This window comes from Sparus aurata, chromosome 14 (assembly GCF_900880675.1).
Source record: "Sparus aurata chromosome 14, fSpaAur1.1, whole genome shotgun sequence".
NCBI classification, from domain to species: domain Eukaryota; kingdom Metazoa; phylum Chordata; class Actinopteri; order Spariformes; family Sparidae; genus Sparus; species Sparus aurata.
The window spans coordinates 270,523-289,270 of NC_044200.1; the positions used below are offsets into that span (position 1 = coordinate 270,523).

An 18,748-nucleotide genomic window follows, 5' to 3' on the forward strand; every position below is an offset into this window, starting at 1 on the left:
GCTTCCCAACGTTCGGCGGTCAGTTATTTTCGTATAACTCAGTTATTTTCGTATAACTGACCGCTGCTAAGCATATTTGACCATCGTCAAGGAAAGTGGCCTTTTTGCCTCTGATTCGCGTATTTCGTATCACTCTGCGCTCTAAAATCTTTGCTCCGCAAGTAGTCCCGGTCACTTATCACCGCAGCGTCTTCGGTTGCTAAGCGACGTCAGCTGATCTGCTTGAATATTTCAGTGCTGTACCGCATAGTTTGCAAATAACCTCATCTGCTTTTCGGTCGAAATTGTCCCACACAGAACTCCTTTTTGCTCGCTTCATTTTTGCTGTGAAGTGGGCTGTGGCGGAAAACACGTAAAGGCACGTGTTGCACGTGTGGCACGCGTCGACACGCTCCCATGAGTTGATTGACAAGTTGCTAAAAAAAATTTTTAACCAATAGTATTAATCGGTCAAAGTTCCTGTTATCGGTTAACAGTTAAACGGTTAACCATGTGCATCCCTATATCATGTATCATGAAGTTTAGCAATTTCCTGTTTCACATCAACCTTAATGAATGGCCCCTCACATCCCCGCACGAGCAAGGACGTTCGACAAGCCTCCGAATCTTCATGTATTTTGGAGAATGTGCAAAGAAGTTGAAACTTCTGTGTCCACATTGTAGCGCTAGCGAACGCTCACTGGTTACATGTTAGGTTGGTTCAAGTATACTGGGGCGCCGAAAAGGGGGGGATAAGGGGAAGGATTCTAGGGGCCCATCATTGACAGGGGCCCAGAAAGGCCCCTAATAAAATTATAATACTGACAAAAATAATATGACACTAATTTGTTAGTTTATAATCATAAATATGCATCACTTAATGCACTGATAATAACACTAAGTTTATTTTGGAAACATTTCCAATAAACATTTCTCTTACGTAAAATGGTTCGGTCCTTCCATCGAATCAACTGAACTGCTGCGCGGTGCGTGTATTCAGTCAGTAAGGAGACCGAGAGAAGGCAAAATGCCCCAGAAGTCGGGTAGCCAAAAAAGGAAAGACAAAAAGATTAGGCAGGAGAGAGAAGCAAAGGGGCGTCAGTATGTCACCCAGTTTTTCCAAAAACAAGGTGGGTTTGGTTCATGTGGTGGAAAGTTCTGGAACACATTAGTCTGTTGTTTATCTTAACCTTGTGGTTTTTAAGCTAGCTCACTTTTCTTCTCAAATTAGCTCATGTTTTGGAAGAAAACTATGGATTTTTAGATTTCAATGTTCACGTTTAGCAAGCTGCCCATATTTAATCAGTTGACCACCCCTCCTGTCAAAAATGATGCATGTTTGAACAGACACGTCAAGTGCAGCAGCAGCAGCCGCAGCTGTCTGTGAGCCCTGTGAGTCCCCTACCCCTGAACCAGCCCCAGTAGGCCTACCCACAACTGAGGAAGGAGGTGAGCAGCTCTGTGTTGAATTAATCTATTATTATGGAAAAAAAGATCAATTGAAATTAATGAATAAAGATCATTCTGAAATAAAAACACATAGTCTGTATTTATTTCAGAATGATTTAAATGGTTTAAAAAGCATATAGCCTATAACTTTATTTTGTTTTGTTGAAATTTAGCTATCACTGACACTGAACTATAAACTCACTGAAATACTATGTTTGGTCAGTAGTTTGGGACTCTCACCCCTTGCTTTGCAGTAGGAAAAGAGGAGAAATTTTCTGGTGCTTGCAGACTAAGAGACTGCTCTCAATCCAATCAGAGAAACGTTAACTATATTAAATCGCAACGACCATAGAGCCTCATTTATGTTTTTCCATCCCACCTCTAATTCCACCACATACAGTTTTAGAGATAAATTATTATTATTTTTTTTTAATAGATTTTTTTTTAACAAAATATAAACGTATATAGCAAACTTAAAGGTGGAATATGGAATATGAGCTGAATGCCGCCATCTAGTGTCTCAAGATCGTAGTCGCGACAACAAAAAGGTCATTCCAGCGGTCGGGTTGCCAGGTTTGGATAGGGCAGCAGGATTGAGCTGCCTCCGTTTCCTCCGTCTACTGGGTGTGGAGGTCGATGGGTCACGATCAGTATTCTCATATCTAGGATCAACGTAATATAATGAAAATAAGTATAGCAGAGGAGTTTGACTGACAGGTAACGTTAGCTAAGTTAGCAAACGAGTTACCTTACCGATCCAGGAGAAAGTTTGCCATTTTGATGCCGTGGAAATCCTTTACCTGAGTCCATCGAGCGTATGCTTCACCGATATTTACTCTGGTTTTTGCTCTTCTCCGGTCACTCAGCTGCTGGGACAGATAACACACCGTTCGCTGGGGCTCTGAAGAGCTTGCAGACTCCGCCATTTTACCCAGTGTCAGCCTAGCTGTGCCGAGCTTTGCCGAGCTTTGCCGAGGTTGCGAAATTGGCAACCCGCAATGCCGGCCGCTATTTGGCTGGTACGATGTAAACAGGAAGTCATTGTCGAACCCGTCAAAATTTCTTAAATTATTTATTTCAGACTAAATATAATTTTTCAAGGAAACGCATTACTTTTAATCTGTGCACCTCTAAACGCCCCATGGATGTATGATTTTTGAAAAAATATAGCTTTTAATAAGCATATTACATATTCAACCTTTAATAAAAACAACAACAAAAACACAATGTAAGACAGCATACAGTTTTTAAATTGAGTGCAGTGGCTGGTCTAAGTGTGTGTGTGTGTGTGTGTGTGGGGGGGGGGGTGATGTGCATGTTTGAAAGAGAAATTGTGTGGTATTGCTATAATAGTAATTTTGGAGATAAATTAGACCTAAATGCAGGGCTACAAGAGGGAGACAGTGAGCAGTGGGGTACTGACAAATCACTGACAGTAAAACAGAATGGTGGGAGGAAACCTGAATCTGGTGATGGTGATGCTATTTCAAATGGTATTACAGGAAATTCTATATAATTCATGTATGTCATGCATTTGTATTTTTCAGGTAATTTAGAATTTTATATTTTAACCATTAAAGTTGCAGACTTGCAGACAATGAATCTAAATTCCATTGTATTCTGAGTGTTCAGTGCTTCCCCTACCAAGTAACTGTCATGTTGTTCTTTTCACACATATAGGAAATTATAGTCAAAAATATAATTAAAATGCACAGTTTCGGGGTTCCGGCAGCTCCAGCCCAAAATGGCAGCATAGAGAACTCGCTCCCGATCAGTACTCGATAAAACTCCCCGAACTCGACAACCTTTATAGAAATAGATAACCTGAAGCCGAGATGGAACGGGGTGGGAAAACAAGAAGACAAAGAAAACAAAGATACACGAGAAAACAACAAGAAATGACCGAAGACGGAGACGACACGACAGGTACGGATTCAGACCGTGAGGAAGAGCACATGGAGTCACAAGCGGCTATGCTAATACGAACGGGACTGAAAGATATCGTCAAAGAAATACAAGATTTTAAAACCGAAATGAAAGCAGAGTTCACAGCATTCAAGGAAGAAATAAAAAAAGAAATGAAAGAAGAACTCGAGGATTTAAAAAAAGACGTTAATCAGCGGCTCACAGAAACAACGACAGAGTTAGCTACACAAGACAAGAGACTCCCAGAGGCAGAAATGAGAATTGAAGAGATGGAAACCTGGAACATAGAGGCAAAAGAGGCCCTACTCCAATCGATGAAACAACAGAAAATATTACAAGACAAGCTGACAGACCAAGAGGGAAGAAATCGACGGAATAATATCCGCATCTTTGGTCTGAAAGAGGGAACTGAGGGCAGCTCAGTGGCACAATTCATTGAACAACTTCTGAAACAAGAACTACCGCTGCCGATAAACATGGAGCTACAAATACAACTGGCACACCGAGCTCTAATGCCGAAGCCAGACGCTGATAAACCCCCGAGATCGATCGTGGTGAACTTTCTTCAGTACACGGTGAAGGAGACGGTGCTGAAGGAAGCCTGGAAGAAAAAGATCCACTACCAAAACCAACCACTCTTTTTTGACCACGACTACGTCGCTGAGGTTATCCGGAAAAGAAAAGAATACAACGGTATTAAAAAAGCCCTAAAAGAGAAGGGAATACGCTTCCAGACGCCCCTGACGAAAATAAGGATCCATTGGGAAACCGGACCGCGGACATATGAGAGCGCGCAGGAGGCTGCAGAGGAGCTGCACAGGAGGGGAATCATGGCGGAGTCACCGAGGAGAGGCGCAGCCAGGACGGGGACGGAGGAGCGGCTCCAGCAGGCGCTACCGTGGCAACTAACCGGGAACCCAGAAGACACTGCTGCGCGAATCAAGAAAAAACTACAAGACTTTCAAAGGAGATGATGGTCAACACTAAGGTATGCGACTGCATTAAAACGGACAGAAAAGGACACGAAAGGACAGACCTGAAGTGATTGAACTCGTAAAACCGGTCATAATATTGATCAGTCTTCACATACTATATCTGATCGAGGAGAACATGTTTACCTGGGAGGTTAATGCACAGACATTACTGGACAATTAGACCAAGCCTACCTAGAGAGGGGCCCCCATACACAGTGGGATTTTCCCCTCAACCCACACAGGTAGTGTGGGAGGCACACACAAGGACACACGCCTACTTTTGGAAGTTAAACTGTTTTATGTTCTACGTTCTATATCAAACGGTTCTGTCTTACAAAGTTGTTGGTTACTATGGCTATGATGTGGATCCAAAGATTGAACGACTGAAATATGAGTAATATCTCACTACTGTCACTAAACATAAATGGGCTAAACAATCCGGTTAAGAGAGGCAAAGTAATTTTGAAAATGAGGAAAGTTAAAGCACAAATCATCTTCCTCCAGGAAACTCACTTATCCAAGAAGGAGCATGAAAAGCTTAAGAAGTTTGGTTATAGGAAAACTTACTATAGCACATGTAGGCAAAGCCGAAAAAGAGGGGTTGCTATAATGATACAAAACGCAGTTAATTTTGAATGCCTGAAAGAAATCAACGATGACGAAGGGCGATATGTTATTGTTAAAGGAAAACTAGAGAACAAAATGATCACATTAGTTAATGTTTATGCCCCACCAGAAAGTGACAAGCATTTCTTTAAAGCTCTTTTTTCCATCATATCATCTGAGGCCGAAGGTATTATGATGTGTGCAGGGTATTTTAATGTCATTCTGGATCATAAGATAGATACAACAAGCAAAAAAAAGAATAAGATCCACCTAACTAAATTCATGAATATGTCACTGAAGGAGCAGGGTATGAAAGATGTGTGGAGGGAATTTCATCCAACGGAGAAAGATTATACACACTACTCTAACACACACAAGACCTACTCCAGAATAGACTATGTATTTATGAATAGCTGGGACCTGCACAGGGTGAAAGAGTGTAAAATTGGGGTGCCGGTTGTTTCTGATCATAATGCAGTTCACTTAACTGTACTTCTGGATAGTAGACATAAAAACACAACATGGAGAATGAACGTGGGAATAATGAACAGTAAGGTAATAACTGAACAAATTAAAAAATAAATAAAGAGCTGTATAGAAGATAATGATACAGAAGAAATTAAACCAACTATCCTATGGGACACTCTAAAGGCAGTAATTAGAGGAAAATTAATAGCTATAACATCACAGCAAAAGAAGCTAAAACAAGCAGCCTATCTCAACTTGACTGATAAATTAAAAAATCTGGAAACAAAATACCGAAACACGAGGAAAACTCAACTACTACAAGAAGTGAAGACTATTAAAGAGGAAATAGACAAACTTCTGAAAGATGAGATAGATAAGGAACTCAGATTTGTGAAACAGCAATACTATGAAACTGGCCCTAAAGCTACTAGAATTCTTGCAAGGCGTATTAGGAAACAACAGGTCCAAAGTACAATACCCAAAATCAGAGACCCACAATCAGGCAAATTAGAATATGAGGTAGCGGAAATAGAAAACATATTTAAAAATTATTACAAAAAACTATATTCACAACCACCCTTGTCTAGTGAAGAGGCGAAAAGGCAGTTTCTCAACTCACTCGACTTACCAGCTATTGGGGAATTACAGAACAACAAACTCACAGCTCCTATAACACCTGATGAAATATCCAAGACCATATCCAGACTTAAAGCTAACAAAACCCCTGGAGGAGATGGTTTCCCATCGGAGTGGTATAGAGCCTTTAAGCAGGAACTGATACCTCTCCTTACAGCTTCTTTTAACTGGACCCTCAAGGAAGGCCAATTACCACCATCTTGGAAAGAAGCAATCATTTCGCTAGTCCCCAAAGAGGGAAAAGATACAGAATACTGTAATAATTACAGACCAATATCAGTTCTTAATGTGGACTACAAGATATATACATCTATAATAGCACAAAGATATAAGACCCTTATGAATGACCTAATTGATGAAGACCCAACAGGTTTCATCGCAGGGCGCCAAACACAAGATAGCATTCGGAGGACAATCCAGATAATCAATACAATACAATCAAATAAGAACAGCGCAATTCTATTAAGTCTTGACGCTGAAAAAGCTTTTGATAGCGTTAATTGGAATTTCCTATATTTAGTACTAGAACGATTCGGATTTAACAAAGATTCAGTCAATTGTGTTAAAACTATTTACCAAAACCCTACAGCCAGGATAAAAGTTAATGGCAGCCTAACAGATAGAATATTACTAGAAAGAGGTACCCGACAAGGATGTTGCCTATCTCCGCTCCTTTTCGCCTTATATATTGAACCGTTAGCACAGGCAATCAGACAGAATGAGAAGGTAAAAGGAATTAATATCAAAGGACAGGAACATACAATAAGTCTATTTGCGGATGATATTTTAATATATTTGGACCGCCCCAACACAAACTTTATTCAATTAATGCACCTTATAAATGAGTTTGGGATCCACTCAGGATACAAAATAAATGTAAATAAGACGCAGATTCTGACCTTTAATAATACCCCATCCCTAGAAATCAATAAAACCTACCAATTAAAATGGCACGCAAAAACTATAAAATATCTTGGTGTAACTCTAACAAAACGACTCTCTGACCTGTACAAAGCAAACTACGATCAGATCCATCTCCAGATAGGTAGAGACATAGAAAGGTGGACAACCTTGCTATTAGATCTTAACTCAAGAATTGAAGTAATTAAAATTAATATTTTCCCTAGACTACTTTACTACTTTCTCTTTCTACCTATCAAGATTCCACAGGGAAAGTTCAAAATCTGGGATAAAATGATCTCCAGATTCATATGGAACGGTAAAAGACCACAGATAAAATACTCTACGCTGCAATTGGGAAAAGAAAAAGGAGGTATGGGACTCCCAAAATTAAAAGATTATTACCGTGCAGCACAATTAAGACCAATAATTATGTGGTGTGACAAGGACTATAATGCAAAGTGGAAAGATATTGAAAAGGTGATGGCAGATACACCAACCCAGGCCCTGGTTGGCAATCTAAAACTAATGAAGTCACTACAAGAATGGATAGACCCAATAACTCTACACACACTGACTATTTGGTTTGATTTTGTCAGACAACACAAATTAGAAAGGGACATAAAATTGTTAAGCTGGTTTTCTTATGATGACGGATTTAAGCCAGGTGTAAATGACTACAACTTCAGGGACTGGAGTAGGAAAGGGCTCACAGCAATGTGTAAACTAATGAAGAATGGACACATAATGAGCTTCCAGGAGCTGAAAACGGACTATGGCCTTGAAAATAGAGATCATTTTAGATTTCTACAGCTACAAGACTATTTTATAAAGGAAATACAAACCGTGGAAAATCTAAATGGTGTACTTGATGTAATGATCAGGACATACAATGGAACCAAACTGAAAGCAGTTTCAGTACTGTACCAAAACTTAAGAGACTCAGAAGATATCTCCACTCTGTACATTAAGGAGAAGTGGGAGAATGAATTGAAGATTAACATTACTGTAGAGGAGTGGCAGAGTATGTGTGAAGCACAGCACACAACCACAAATTCGAGAATATGGCGGGAATTCGGGTGGAAAAACCTGACCCGTTTTTTCATCACTCCCAAATTAAAAAGTAAACAAACAGGCTCCCAGCACTCATGTTGGCGTTTATGTGGAGAAAAGGAAGCAAATCATACACACATTTTCTGGGGATGTCAGAAACTTAACCCATTTTGGGAAAACGCACACGATATAATTAAGAACATCCTGGGTTATGAAATACCTAAAGAATGTGGTGTTATGTACCTTGGGAACTTGAATCAATATGTCCTGGCCAAAGACAGATATTTAATAAAAATATTACTGGTCACATGTAAAAAAACAATAACAAGAAGATGGTATAAGACCGAGCCACCAGCTGTGAATGAATGGCTAGAAATCATTAGAGAAGTCCATAACATGGAGAGAATGACATATAGACTTAGAATGAAGGAAAATGTTTTTGTGACTAAATGGGAGAAGTGGTCCCGATGGGACACAGTTGGGAATACCTGAAATCTGTCTTATTCATATTTTCTATCTTGGATCTGTATACAGTGTAATTTAACAATGGACACATGTAGCCACGACTGTTGTACTTCTTTTTTTTTGTTTGTTTTTGTGTTTTTTTTTTTTTTTTCAACTGCTCCACACGCAGAATGTAATTCATGGATCTACTGTATATATCTACCTTGTTCTGTACATGTGGAGATGAAAAATTTCAATAAAAATTTAAGTTAAAAAAAAATAAAAAAAATGCACAGTTTCATGTAAACAGCATAACAAATTTTCGCCGGCCTTATGGCCGGCTATACAGGGGCCCAGTGATATTTCTTTTCATGGGGCCCAAAATCCCTGGCAGCGCCCCGTGCAAGTATATGAATGTCATGTATATCAAATGATTGTCACAAAAGGCTTACTTCCTGTCACCAACAGATGGTGTAATGAGCATGTAGATGTGTTGTAGCTGGGACTCTTATCAAACACATCAAATTTGGGAAAGAGTGGATTATGTACAGTCATGTTATAACAACTATCTATTTCATGGCGACTAAAGCATGCCACATCAACAGGATCAAACAATGTTGTTATGGAAGGAAGGCTTTTGTGAGCAAATTCAGGTGGATTTAGTCAACCTTTCAGAAAGAGTAAATAGAAGTATAGAAACACACTACTTCTTCTTGGCACTGGGTGGCACTTTGACTGAACTGAATATTGGTATGTTACTGTCTTCAGGCCAGAAATTTCACTGAAATTCAGGTCACATCAACATGCTGCTGCGCAGCTATGACCACTACATTCAAGTGAATCTAACAAATACTAAAACAATATCACTGTTAATTAATATTGGCATGCACATGTCTTCAGGCCCAAGTTTGGTGCAGAATTGATCATGTACAGTCAAGTTGCAGCAACTCCCTCTTTCATGGTTAATAATATGTGTCCATTGCAACGACAATCAATGAAAACTCACAAGACTCAATATGGCATCATCAAGGTCTGTTGACTTATCAGAGGAAACGTGAACTGAATCAGGTCGACCTGCTAGGAAGGGTGCATCAAATATAAAACATGGTATTTTCTGTTGCCAAGGCACTGTGATTAAAATTGATTATTGGCATGTTAATGTCTTCAGTCCATGATCAAATGTGTAAAGCCTGAGGCACGTCAACCATGTACAGTGGAACTACTGATACTAATTAAACAGTGATAAAACTGAAATTCTTTTAATTGGCACCCAATCTACACTATCCAAAGTTGACCGTTTCCCCATTCTCATCGACAGCTCCTCAGTTTTCCCCTCCCCTCAGGTTAAGAGTCTGGGTGTCATCCTCGACAGCACTCTATCCTTCAAATCCCACATCAATAACACCACTCGTTCTGCCTACTACCACCTACGAAATATCAACCGACTCCGTCCCTCCCTCACCCCCAGCACTGCCTCCATCCTTGTCCACAGTCTTGTCACCTCCCGTTTAGATTACTGCAACTCTCTTCTTCTCGGTCTCCCTAACAAGTCCCTCCATAAGCTCCAACTGGTTCAAAATTCTGCTGCACGAATCATCACCAAAACCCCTTCTTCCCACCACATTACCCCTGTCCTACAGAAGCTTCACTGGCTCCCGATCAAACAAAGAATTAAATTCAAAATCCTTCTGTACACTTTCAAAGCTATTCACAACCCCACCCCTCCTTATTTGTCTGATCTCCTTCGCATCTCCAATCCAGCACGCTCCCTCAGATCCTCCTCTTCCCTCCGCCTCACTATCCCCCCTGTACACCTCCGCACCATGGGGAGCCGAGCTTTCAGTCACTCTGCTCCCCAGCTCTGGAACTCCTTACCACCCGACATCTGTAATACCAACTCCCTCCCTGTTTTCAAAACCAGACTCAAAACCCACCTGTTTAAAATTGCCTATTCACTCCACCCCTAACTGTTACACCGCCCTACCTCTATTGTTGTTCTATTAAATTGTTGCACACTGTATGTTCACTGATGTTTTGAAATGTTGTTAATTGTATGGTTTTCTTTCTTTGTATTTGGATGTTTGAATGTTGTTTTATTGAATGTTTTAAATTGACATTTTTTTTATTTTTATTTTTTTATCCATTTTTTTTTTTCTGATGTCCCTCTGTAAAGTGTCCTTGAGTGTCCTGAAAGGCGCTTTGTAAATAAAATGTATTATTATTATTATTACTGCGATTATTGCAAATAATCAAATTCGCCATCATAGGCAAGCCCATTGTTAGAGTGTTTACAACACACAAACCTACATTTAAAATAGCTGACTTCCTGTTGTGTGTACAAGAGGCTTTTTTCTTGTATCTTTATGTGACATGTTTGCTTAAGAGTTTTCAGACATGTAGGTGTAACTTACTGTAAGGGCTACCTTGTTGAAATCTATTGGGGGTGCTGTGGAGACATTTGCTAACTTTTGCAAAAGTTTGCACCACTTTCAATGCCTATGCAAATTTTTCTGAGATTTCGAGTGCTGACAGACCATTAAATAAACAGCAGGTAATAATCTTTACAAAAAAACTCTTAGAACTAGGGGTGTCAACGTCTACACGTGTAAACGGATACACAGATAACAAATCATAACCGTTTAGAAAAATCAATAACCGTTTACACGTCTTTTTTTCTTCCTCCTCCTCCTCCTCGTTCATTTCTCATCAATATATATAGTATTCAGGGTTTCCCCTACATGTAATTGACTGTGGCGCACCGCCACGGCAAAAAATAAAAGCCGCCACACCTTAAAAATTCAGGCATAAATAAATCCAGTGGAAATATTTTACCGTCGTCTTCCACCGCAGTCTTTGACGTTAACTAGCATGTTGGATATTTAGCTTGATAATTGGCTAGAGGATTAAAATGGTCACTTAGAGCAGAGTCCTGCACGGGTCACCGCATCCGACCCGTTATCCGACAGTAGCACAGATTACATTCCGTACCAGAGCCGACCCACTATAAATTGATACCGACGCCCGAAGGAAAATTGGACTGACGGAATTTTTAAAAGTGAAAGTAAGATAATGTTACCTGAAAGCTTCAGATAATAACATTAACTAACTATACTATTAAATGTTCCCACTAGTGCAGTTATCCGCATACATAATAGATGAATGGGGCACAATGTTACGTTGATATAAAAAAAAAAGAAAAAACCCGCAGCCACAGCCAGTGTCGCGTCACGTCACTTCAAGTTGACTGGGGGACACGATGGCGGCGGTCAACAAGCGGAGCACTGTGTGTTTTTTTAACAAACTGCCAGTGGAAATCAAGTTGAGTGTAGGCTATGTCAGGCAAAGTTGGCTTACAACAACAGCACGGGATCCATGCTAAACCACCTGTGATGGAAACACCCGAACAATTTGGAGGGAGAGACTGCTGCTGGCATCGGTGCTATCACAACTGCGATAGAAAGAGATCATAAATCTCCGACGTGTAACCGGGTACACGTCGGTTAGAAGCCCCGTTTACACGTGTAGAACAAATTGTAAACGTTGACACCCCTACTTAGAACTATAGATGATAACAACGAAGCTGAAAGACTTGCTCCCAGAAATTGTAGCAATAGGTACCCAAATAAAACTTTGTTTAGATGATAAATAAAACTTTGTTTTATTTGGGCATTTTTGGGCAACTGTTGGACACTTTTGGGATAATGTCAGTACACGACTCAACAAAATATATAACAAAAGTATAGTCATTTTTAAACATTCTAATGCAGAAATATTACATGCCTTATATTTAAAGATGGTAAAATGTTCTGTTGGGCTGCAGAGTTGGTAATAATTTCTGGGAGTTCCTCATTAGGAGTTAGCCTTGTAACTTGACTGGCTTCACTTTCATCTTTCAGCCCACTGTAAGACAGAAGCTCTGGTTCTTTTCAGCGTGAGCAGCTGTTGCAGTGTGCTGGAGTGGCTCAGACTGAAATGAGCTCTGTTTCAGAGCAGGAGGCAGAGCACTCGGTGACCAGCTGGCCCAGGCGCAAGAGGAATGGCGATGAGTTGGTCAGGTTGCGAGAGGACACACCAGATGTTCAGCATGTTGTTGACTGACTCTTTGCTGTATGGCCTCAGGCTCTCCCTCTACATGTGCTCTTTCTCTCAAACCTCTGTCTTTTGTTTTGTGACCTGAAAACATTCATAATTCCCATAAAAAAATAATGCAACAGGAGTCAAGATATTTTTCTCTAAACATATATCAGAGAGTCTGATTCCTTGAATTATGAGGTTACTGTAAGGTTACCTTTACAACTAAATGTAACACAATAATACAACACAATCAGTCTGAAGCTTGCCGCCTGCTGTTACTTTGTGTTAGATGTGGGAAGCAACTAACTAATTATTTCAATTACCTATTTATCTGTTACAATCATCAGTTGATGATTATTGATTATCGATGATTATGTTTATATACGTTTTTCTTGTGATGGCAGATTAATTTATTAATATGTTTGTATATGAACATATATAAACATAATGTATTGTGCTGTATTCAAGTTTGTGGCAGAGAGAGGAAAACCCTCTTTGTTAGCTCATATGTATATATGAGCTAACAAAGAGGGTTTTCTTGTTATGGCAGATTAATTTATTTACCTCATTATGCTGACAAAAGAAGCTCAGATCAAGAAGTACCAATCATGTCTGTCCAAAAATCTTACTGTTATCTTACTAATTTATACTTTATTATTTATTTACCATTAAAACACCCACCAATATGGGTAGTTTCACTGTATGTAAGACTGTTGTTTATTCTGCCCTCTTTCTGCCACAGACTTGAATACAGTACATACAGTGCACGCATTAGCTAGTTGATCCTCACAAGTGTCTCCCTTTAAAAAGTCTGTGAGGAAACAATGACTACATAATGATAGGATTGTTACAACTAATTCTGCCATTTTTCTCTGGAGATAACAAGACAAATCAACCTGTTATCACAAGAAAACAAGCTTTGTTGCACTTGCAGCCCTTCCATGCTTCCATACCCTCCCCCCGATATTCCCTCTCTCACTTTAATGCCACAGTTCCTTTCCCAAATAACTTTATTGTGATGTACGATTGGCACATTTCAGAATGATGTCTGAGCAGAGAGTGCTAACTACTGAAGAGGAAAAGTAGCCTATCCCTGGGCTAACCTTAATTGTCCATCTGAGGCGTGAATGCAACAGCAGTATTTTGTGACATCACAACTGGTTTGGAGCCAATCGTGTGTCAAGAACGCCACTTGAAGCTTCCAGGACACAAACAATAAAGGACATAACAGCAGGTGGGAGACATCGTTTTGGAATATTCACACATAGCCTTCACTGCATATTGTTATTTCTCTGTTGTTGAGACACAATAGACAAGCTTTTGTAAAATGTGTAAGTAAAACATTGTGTAAAACTTTTTATCCCGCCTTTCCTGTCTCCCTCCTGCTGTCAGTATGTAAAACAGGCAGAAATGTCGACAATCAAACAAATAAACCAGTTTAAAATAGAAACATGTCTTGCCCAAAGATGGTGAATATGCAGCTTTTGACCTTGCTTATCAGAGGTTAAGTTAAGCCTCCTCTCCTGCAGGAGCATCCATGTGTCTGCTCCCGCTCTCATCGGTCAGACTCGTCAGCTCATGATGAGTGTGTGCGCAGGATAAGGTTACGTATGTGCCCTCGCAACTATGCCTTCGTGCAGTTTCCGCCAAGCAGCATTGATTTTCTGCAGATGATGTTACTGTCGGCCCGGACTGGCAGTGTCCCTCTGCGCATGCGTCCGTAGGCGGGCTCTTAGAGCTGATGTTGCGTTCTGGTACTGCACAAAAACTCGTACACCCAAGGCTTCTGGCTAAACGATTCCTTTAATCCAATATTAACGCGTAATAATACTATTTCTATCATTACAGCCTCACATAAACATGAACATTCGTCCCTTTTATTATTATTTCCAATATCTCCAAATAATTTCCAAAAGGCAAACCATTACAGAACCGAGTCCCAGTCCTTTTGTAATTAGCCTACATTTGTGCCGTGGGGATTTTCAGTATGATTTTTTTGTCTATCTACACACAGACACTATAGTCAACTTATTCAGAATATATCCTTTGGGTCTTTTTATTCCTGCTGTATGACAGGATAAAGTTGTTTTTATGTCAACGTGTCAGTGCCATTACAGAACACTTTCCATCTTCATAGCCACAATAATAGCAAATCAGTCACTCATTCAAATGTCCAATAAAGGAACTGCTGTTAAAGTGATTGCCTATTATAATACAATGCAATACAATAAGGAAGGTTTAATATTCGTTTTAAACATATATATTTATTTTAAGAGAAACGTGAAAGATTACAGTAAAACATCAGCAAGTTACGTTTCCCGACCGATCATGGACGCAACATAAGACTTGCACACCGTCCCCGCAGTCCACAGCACACACAGCCGCTACCTGCCAGGCGGAATGGACGTATCCCCCAGTTCCATACTCAGCCCAGCGGAGCCGCGGGAAAAGCCAGGCCCGACATGACAGCGCCGGGGCGGGAGAAGAAAGCCCACCATCCGCCACGGCTGACCATCCGGCCGGAGGCGGTGTGGGCTGCGGGTCGCTACGCCGTGCTGGCCGCCCTGTGCGCGCTGTGCTACAGCAACTCTCTCCATGGGGAGTTGGTGCACGACGATGTGTGGGCTATCATCAACAACCCGGACGTCCGACCGGGCTCCAGCCTCAGAAACATCTTCAGCAACGACTTCTGGGGCAAGAGAATGGCGGACAATACGAGCCACAAGTCCTACAGACCGCTGTGCATCCTCACCTTCAAGTAAGTTCTCCCGCTGTCCCAACTCCGCTCTTTCCACCGGGAACGAACACTTGGTGCTTGTTTAACCGCAGTGTTGATGGTGTTAGCCCGGGGTGACTGTCCGGTCGCTAACTGCTGCGTGAAAGCTGTATCAACGTGTAATTAAGGCTGACGTCATACAGTTGTTCCCTGATGAAAAGAAGCTGTTGCAGCCGCAGGGTTAACTTTAGGGTAATACAAGCGAAATTACTCGAGACAGAAGCACCAGGTAACTACAGAGGAGGGAGTAGGCTGTGGCAGGAACACTGTGGAGGTCTGTCACCGTTTCAAGCCTCTGCCTCTGTCTTAAGTTGTTATTTAGGCAGGAAAGCATCACTGCTGGACAGCTGCACACACAACTTGTCCCAGCACATCCCAGTCCTCACGCCCGCACTGCTGCCCAGATGCCACCTCAGGTTGAGGAAGGAATTCCGTTAACACACGCACACACGTACAGCTTTGTAGCACTGCCTCTAGCATGGCAGTGGAGTTGGACTCAATGTAAAAGTTGTGCTTGCCAAAAGGAAACGCGGGCGGCTGTGCTCCGGGAGGGCGGGTCTGCTGAGCTCAGTTTGGCGCTGGATTTTCTGTCGGAGGAACCAGGCGAGCATCCAGAACAGGGTGGGATTGTGCTCTAAATTATATTATGTTTCAGTGATTGCGTGGGAAAAAAGAGGGCCGCCCAGACATTGTTCCTAAATGAGGAGAAACGAGCCAAGCTGAGCTGTGCTGGTGCAAAAGTGGAGTGAAACCGAGCCAGAAAGACTGTCAGCTCTCTAATTTCTTTTCATAACACAATTCAGTCGAGGATGCAGTGTAAGAGAGTGAGGTCACATAACGTAGGGCTGAGATGGCTTTACTTTTGCTCATGTCATGTCTGTTCACTCTTCTTCTAATAGAGCAGCATGTTTGTTGAGAAGAAGGGGACACGGTGACAGACAACATGAGCTTGGTTTTATCTTCAGTCAAAGGGTCATTGATCCACATTTTACATTGTGGTTGTTTACATTGTAATGATGGCACTAGTGCACATGGACAAGTTGTAGTCGGTGTGTGTGTGATAAAGAGGCACTCAGCTAGAGACTGTGCACTTTTTGTACGTTGTTTCATCTCACTTAATGGGAGATTCTGTGGAACTGGTACCACATTGCGATGAATATTTACATAATTTCTGCACTTTGCCTTCTGAGGTGTTTCTGTAATCTTCAGTTAGACAGATGTTGTGCTGTGGAGATTATCACAGAATTGCTGTGTATGGTAATACTTTCGTTGTCGTGAGCAACACATCGTTAATTGAATCGAGTCTCCCTTTGATTCCTACTCCTTAGCTGTGTATCATCAGAGCTATGAATTTTTGTGTTGCATTGAACTGAGACTAATTAAAACTGTCATGTACTGAAAGCTGATGAGAAGAGTGTGGTCAGATTTGTGATTATTCATGCTTTGACAAGATAGTTCCTGATTTATTTCCAAATTTTACTCAGGCTGAAACCCATCAGCAACTGTAGTTCTGAGGCTGATCCACAAAGGTAATTCAGTAATGATATTAGTATAAATGATATGATATATTGATCACAATCTGAAATGATAACGTGCTTTCACCATATCACTGTTTATGTTTATTTATTTTATTATACAATTACTATTATCAGTTGCAGTGACTTTTGTGAAATGTTTTACTGTAGTTTCACAACTGATTTGTTTGGACGGACATGAAAGTTGAAATATAATAATACTAGTATGTTAGAATTCAATACCATAGGTAAGCAAATGCACAGGGGATGATAACCCTCAGCCAATATAAAACTGCCAGTTTCCTTGCGGAGAACAACACTGTTTCTAATCTACCTCATACATATCTGTGCTGCATCTGTACTGAGGTATGTGTGCAACTAGTTACTTATTGGCTGAAAGATATGCTGATACTGATCCATCAGTTTGGTTTTAATTTAGGCAAAGTTCTCATTTGAAGGCTAATGTTGAGACACCAGTTGATACCTTGACTTCTTTTGTAAAATGAAATAAGGGTCCACTTCAAAATCATACTCATATTTTCAAAGTAAGGAACTGATAAAAGTCTTGTCCTGATATAGCCCAAAAGCTTCATTATCGCATATACTGCAGCCATGTCTCGCTTGATGATGCCATCCAGCTCAAGGTCATAAACATCAGTTGTATCTTATCTTGTTTATGGAATGTTATATAGATACCCCATGACACTGGGGTTATGGCCCACTGAGGTCATAGGATATAAAGAAGAGGTCACAGGTGAATAAAAACAAGATACATCTCAGCACTTTCTGAAAAACATGCACGTTGCTCTTAAATACAATTATACAAAGGTTGCAAACATTGTTGGCTTGTTAAGTTAATAGGTACATTTTGTAACTGTACTGCTGTCGCTGTCCAGTAAATGTCACATTAACATGTGACCTAAATAGGACCCTTTATTTTTGTGGTTATCTCACTAAATTGCTCTGTCACGGTCCCCAGGTGATGTATCCTAATCTTTTTGTTGATCCTGACTAAACGTCTGACACTTATGAATGGATTGCCATGCCATTTGGTTCAGTCATGCTCCACTCAGGATGAATTGTTACAACTTTGGTGATCCTCTGACTTTTCATTTGGCACTCTTCATCTTAGGGTTTGTGACCCATAAGGGTTCTGGAAAATTATCGTTTCATAACATTGTCAAGTTATCATCTTTTTAAAAAATTAAATGTATTTGAATTACACATTAGCAATAATGAAACTTATTTTTAACAAAAATACATTTGTTTAAAAAACACTCAAATCAAAATTTACACAAAATTTGATGTCTACCTTGGTTTCCTTCTTCAGATATTTGAGCAAGCTAACCTAATGCTATGGTAATAAGCAGTGCAGTTTTCTTAATTATTATCCCAAGTGTAGGGACATTCTTGTAAGTCCCAGCGATTTTGAAACAAGTAAGACGCTCTGACAAACCCTAAGGCTAATATTAGCCTTGCTAATTTCAACGCATTGTATCCATCACTTTTCCCGAATACCTGCAAAACTAATGAAATATCATCAGCCTGCATGTACTTAAATGTGCTAATTAGGAAATGTTAGAATGCTAAACTCTGAACTGATGAGCACACCTGTTAAAAATGCTAGCATTGTCATTTTGAGAATGTAAGTATGATGATATTTGCAGTTAGATTAGATTAGATTGAATTAGATACACTTTATTAATCCCACAACAGGAGAAATTCACTTGTTACTACAATTAACCGTCTTTGAGCAGATTGCATGACTCTGAGACTTGTTCAAAGAGAGTTTTTTGGCCTTATTTGACTCTCGTGGGCTAAAGAGTAAACTGTAAAACATCAAATTAGTGAGGCTGACTCTTAAAAATCAAATATTTTATTGGAGTATTTCAAATATTATTTTCATGACTGTGTCTCTGACACATTCAAAACCGAGCACAGACACATTT

The 18,748-nt window shown here is 40.3% G+C and overlaps 2 protein-coding genes across 2 annotated transcripts in view; both read left to right on the forward strand.

The window, feature by feature from the left end:
- The first annotated feature begins 3,248 nt into the window (after positions 1 to 3,248).
- Positions 3,249 to 4,461, forward strand: LOC115595152 (uncharacterized). Its single transcript, XM_030439288.1, has 2 exons — positions 3,249 to 4,244; positions 4,342 to 4,461. The coding sequence occupies exons 1-2, from the start codon at positions 3,264 to 3,266 to the stop codon at positions 4,357 to 4,359; spliced, it is 999 nt and encodes a 332-aa protein (XP_030295148.1). The 5' UTR covers positions 3,249 to 3,263; the 3' UTR covers positions 4,360 to 4,461.
- Positions 4,462 to 14,843: 10,382 nt separating this feature from the next.
- tmtc1 (transmembrane O-mannosyltransferase targeting cadherins 1) overlaps positions 14,844 to 18,748 on the forward strand; it is a 276,866-nt gene continuing 272,961 nt past the window's right edge. The window contains exon 1 of the mRNA XM_030439340.1: positions 14,844 to 15,267. Within this exon, the coding sequence (XP_030295200.1) occupies positions 14,972 to 15,267 (296 nt within the window). The 5' untranslated portion in view covers positions 14,844 to 14,971. The remainder of the gene's footprint in view (positions 15,268 to 18,748) is intronic.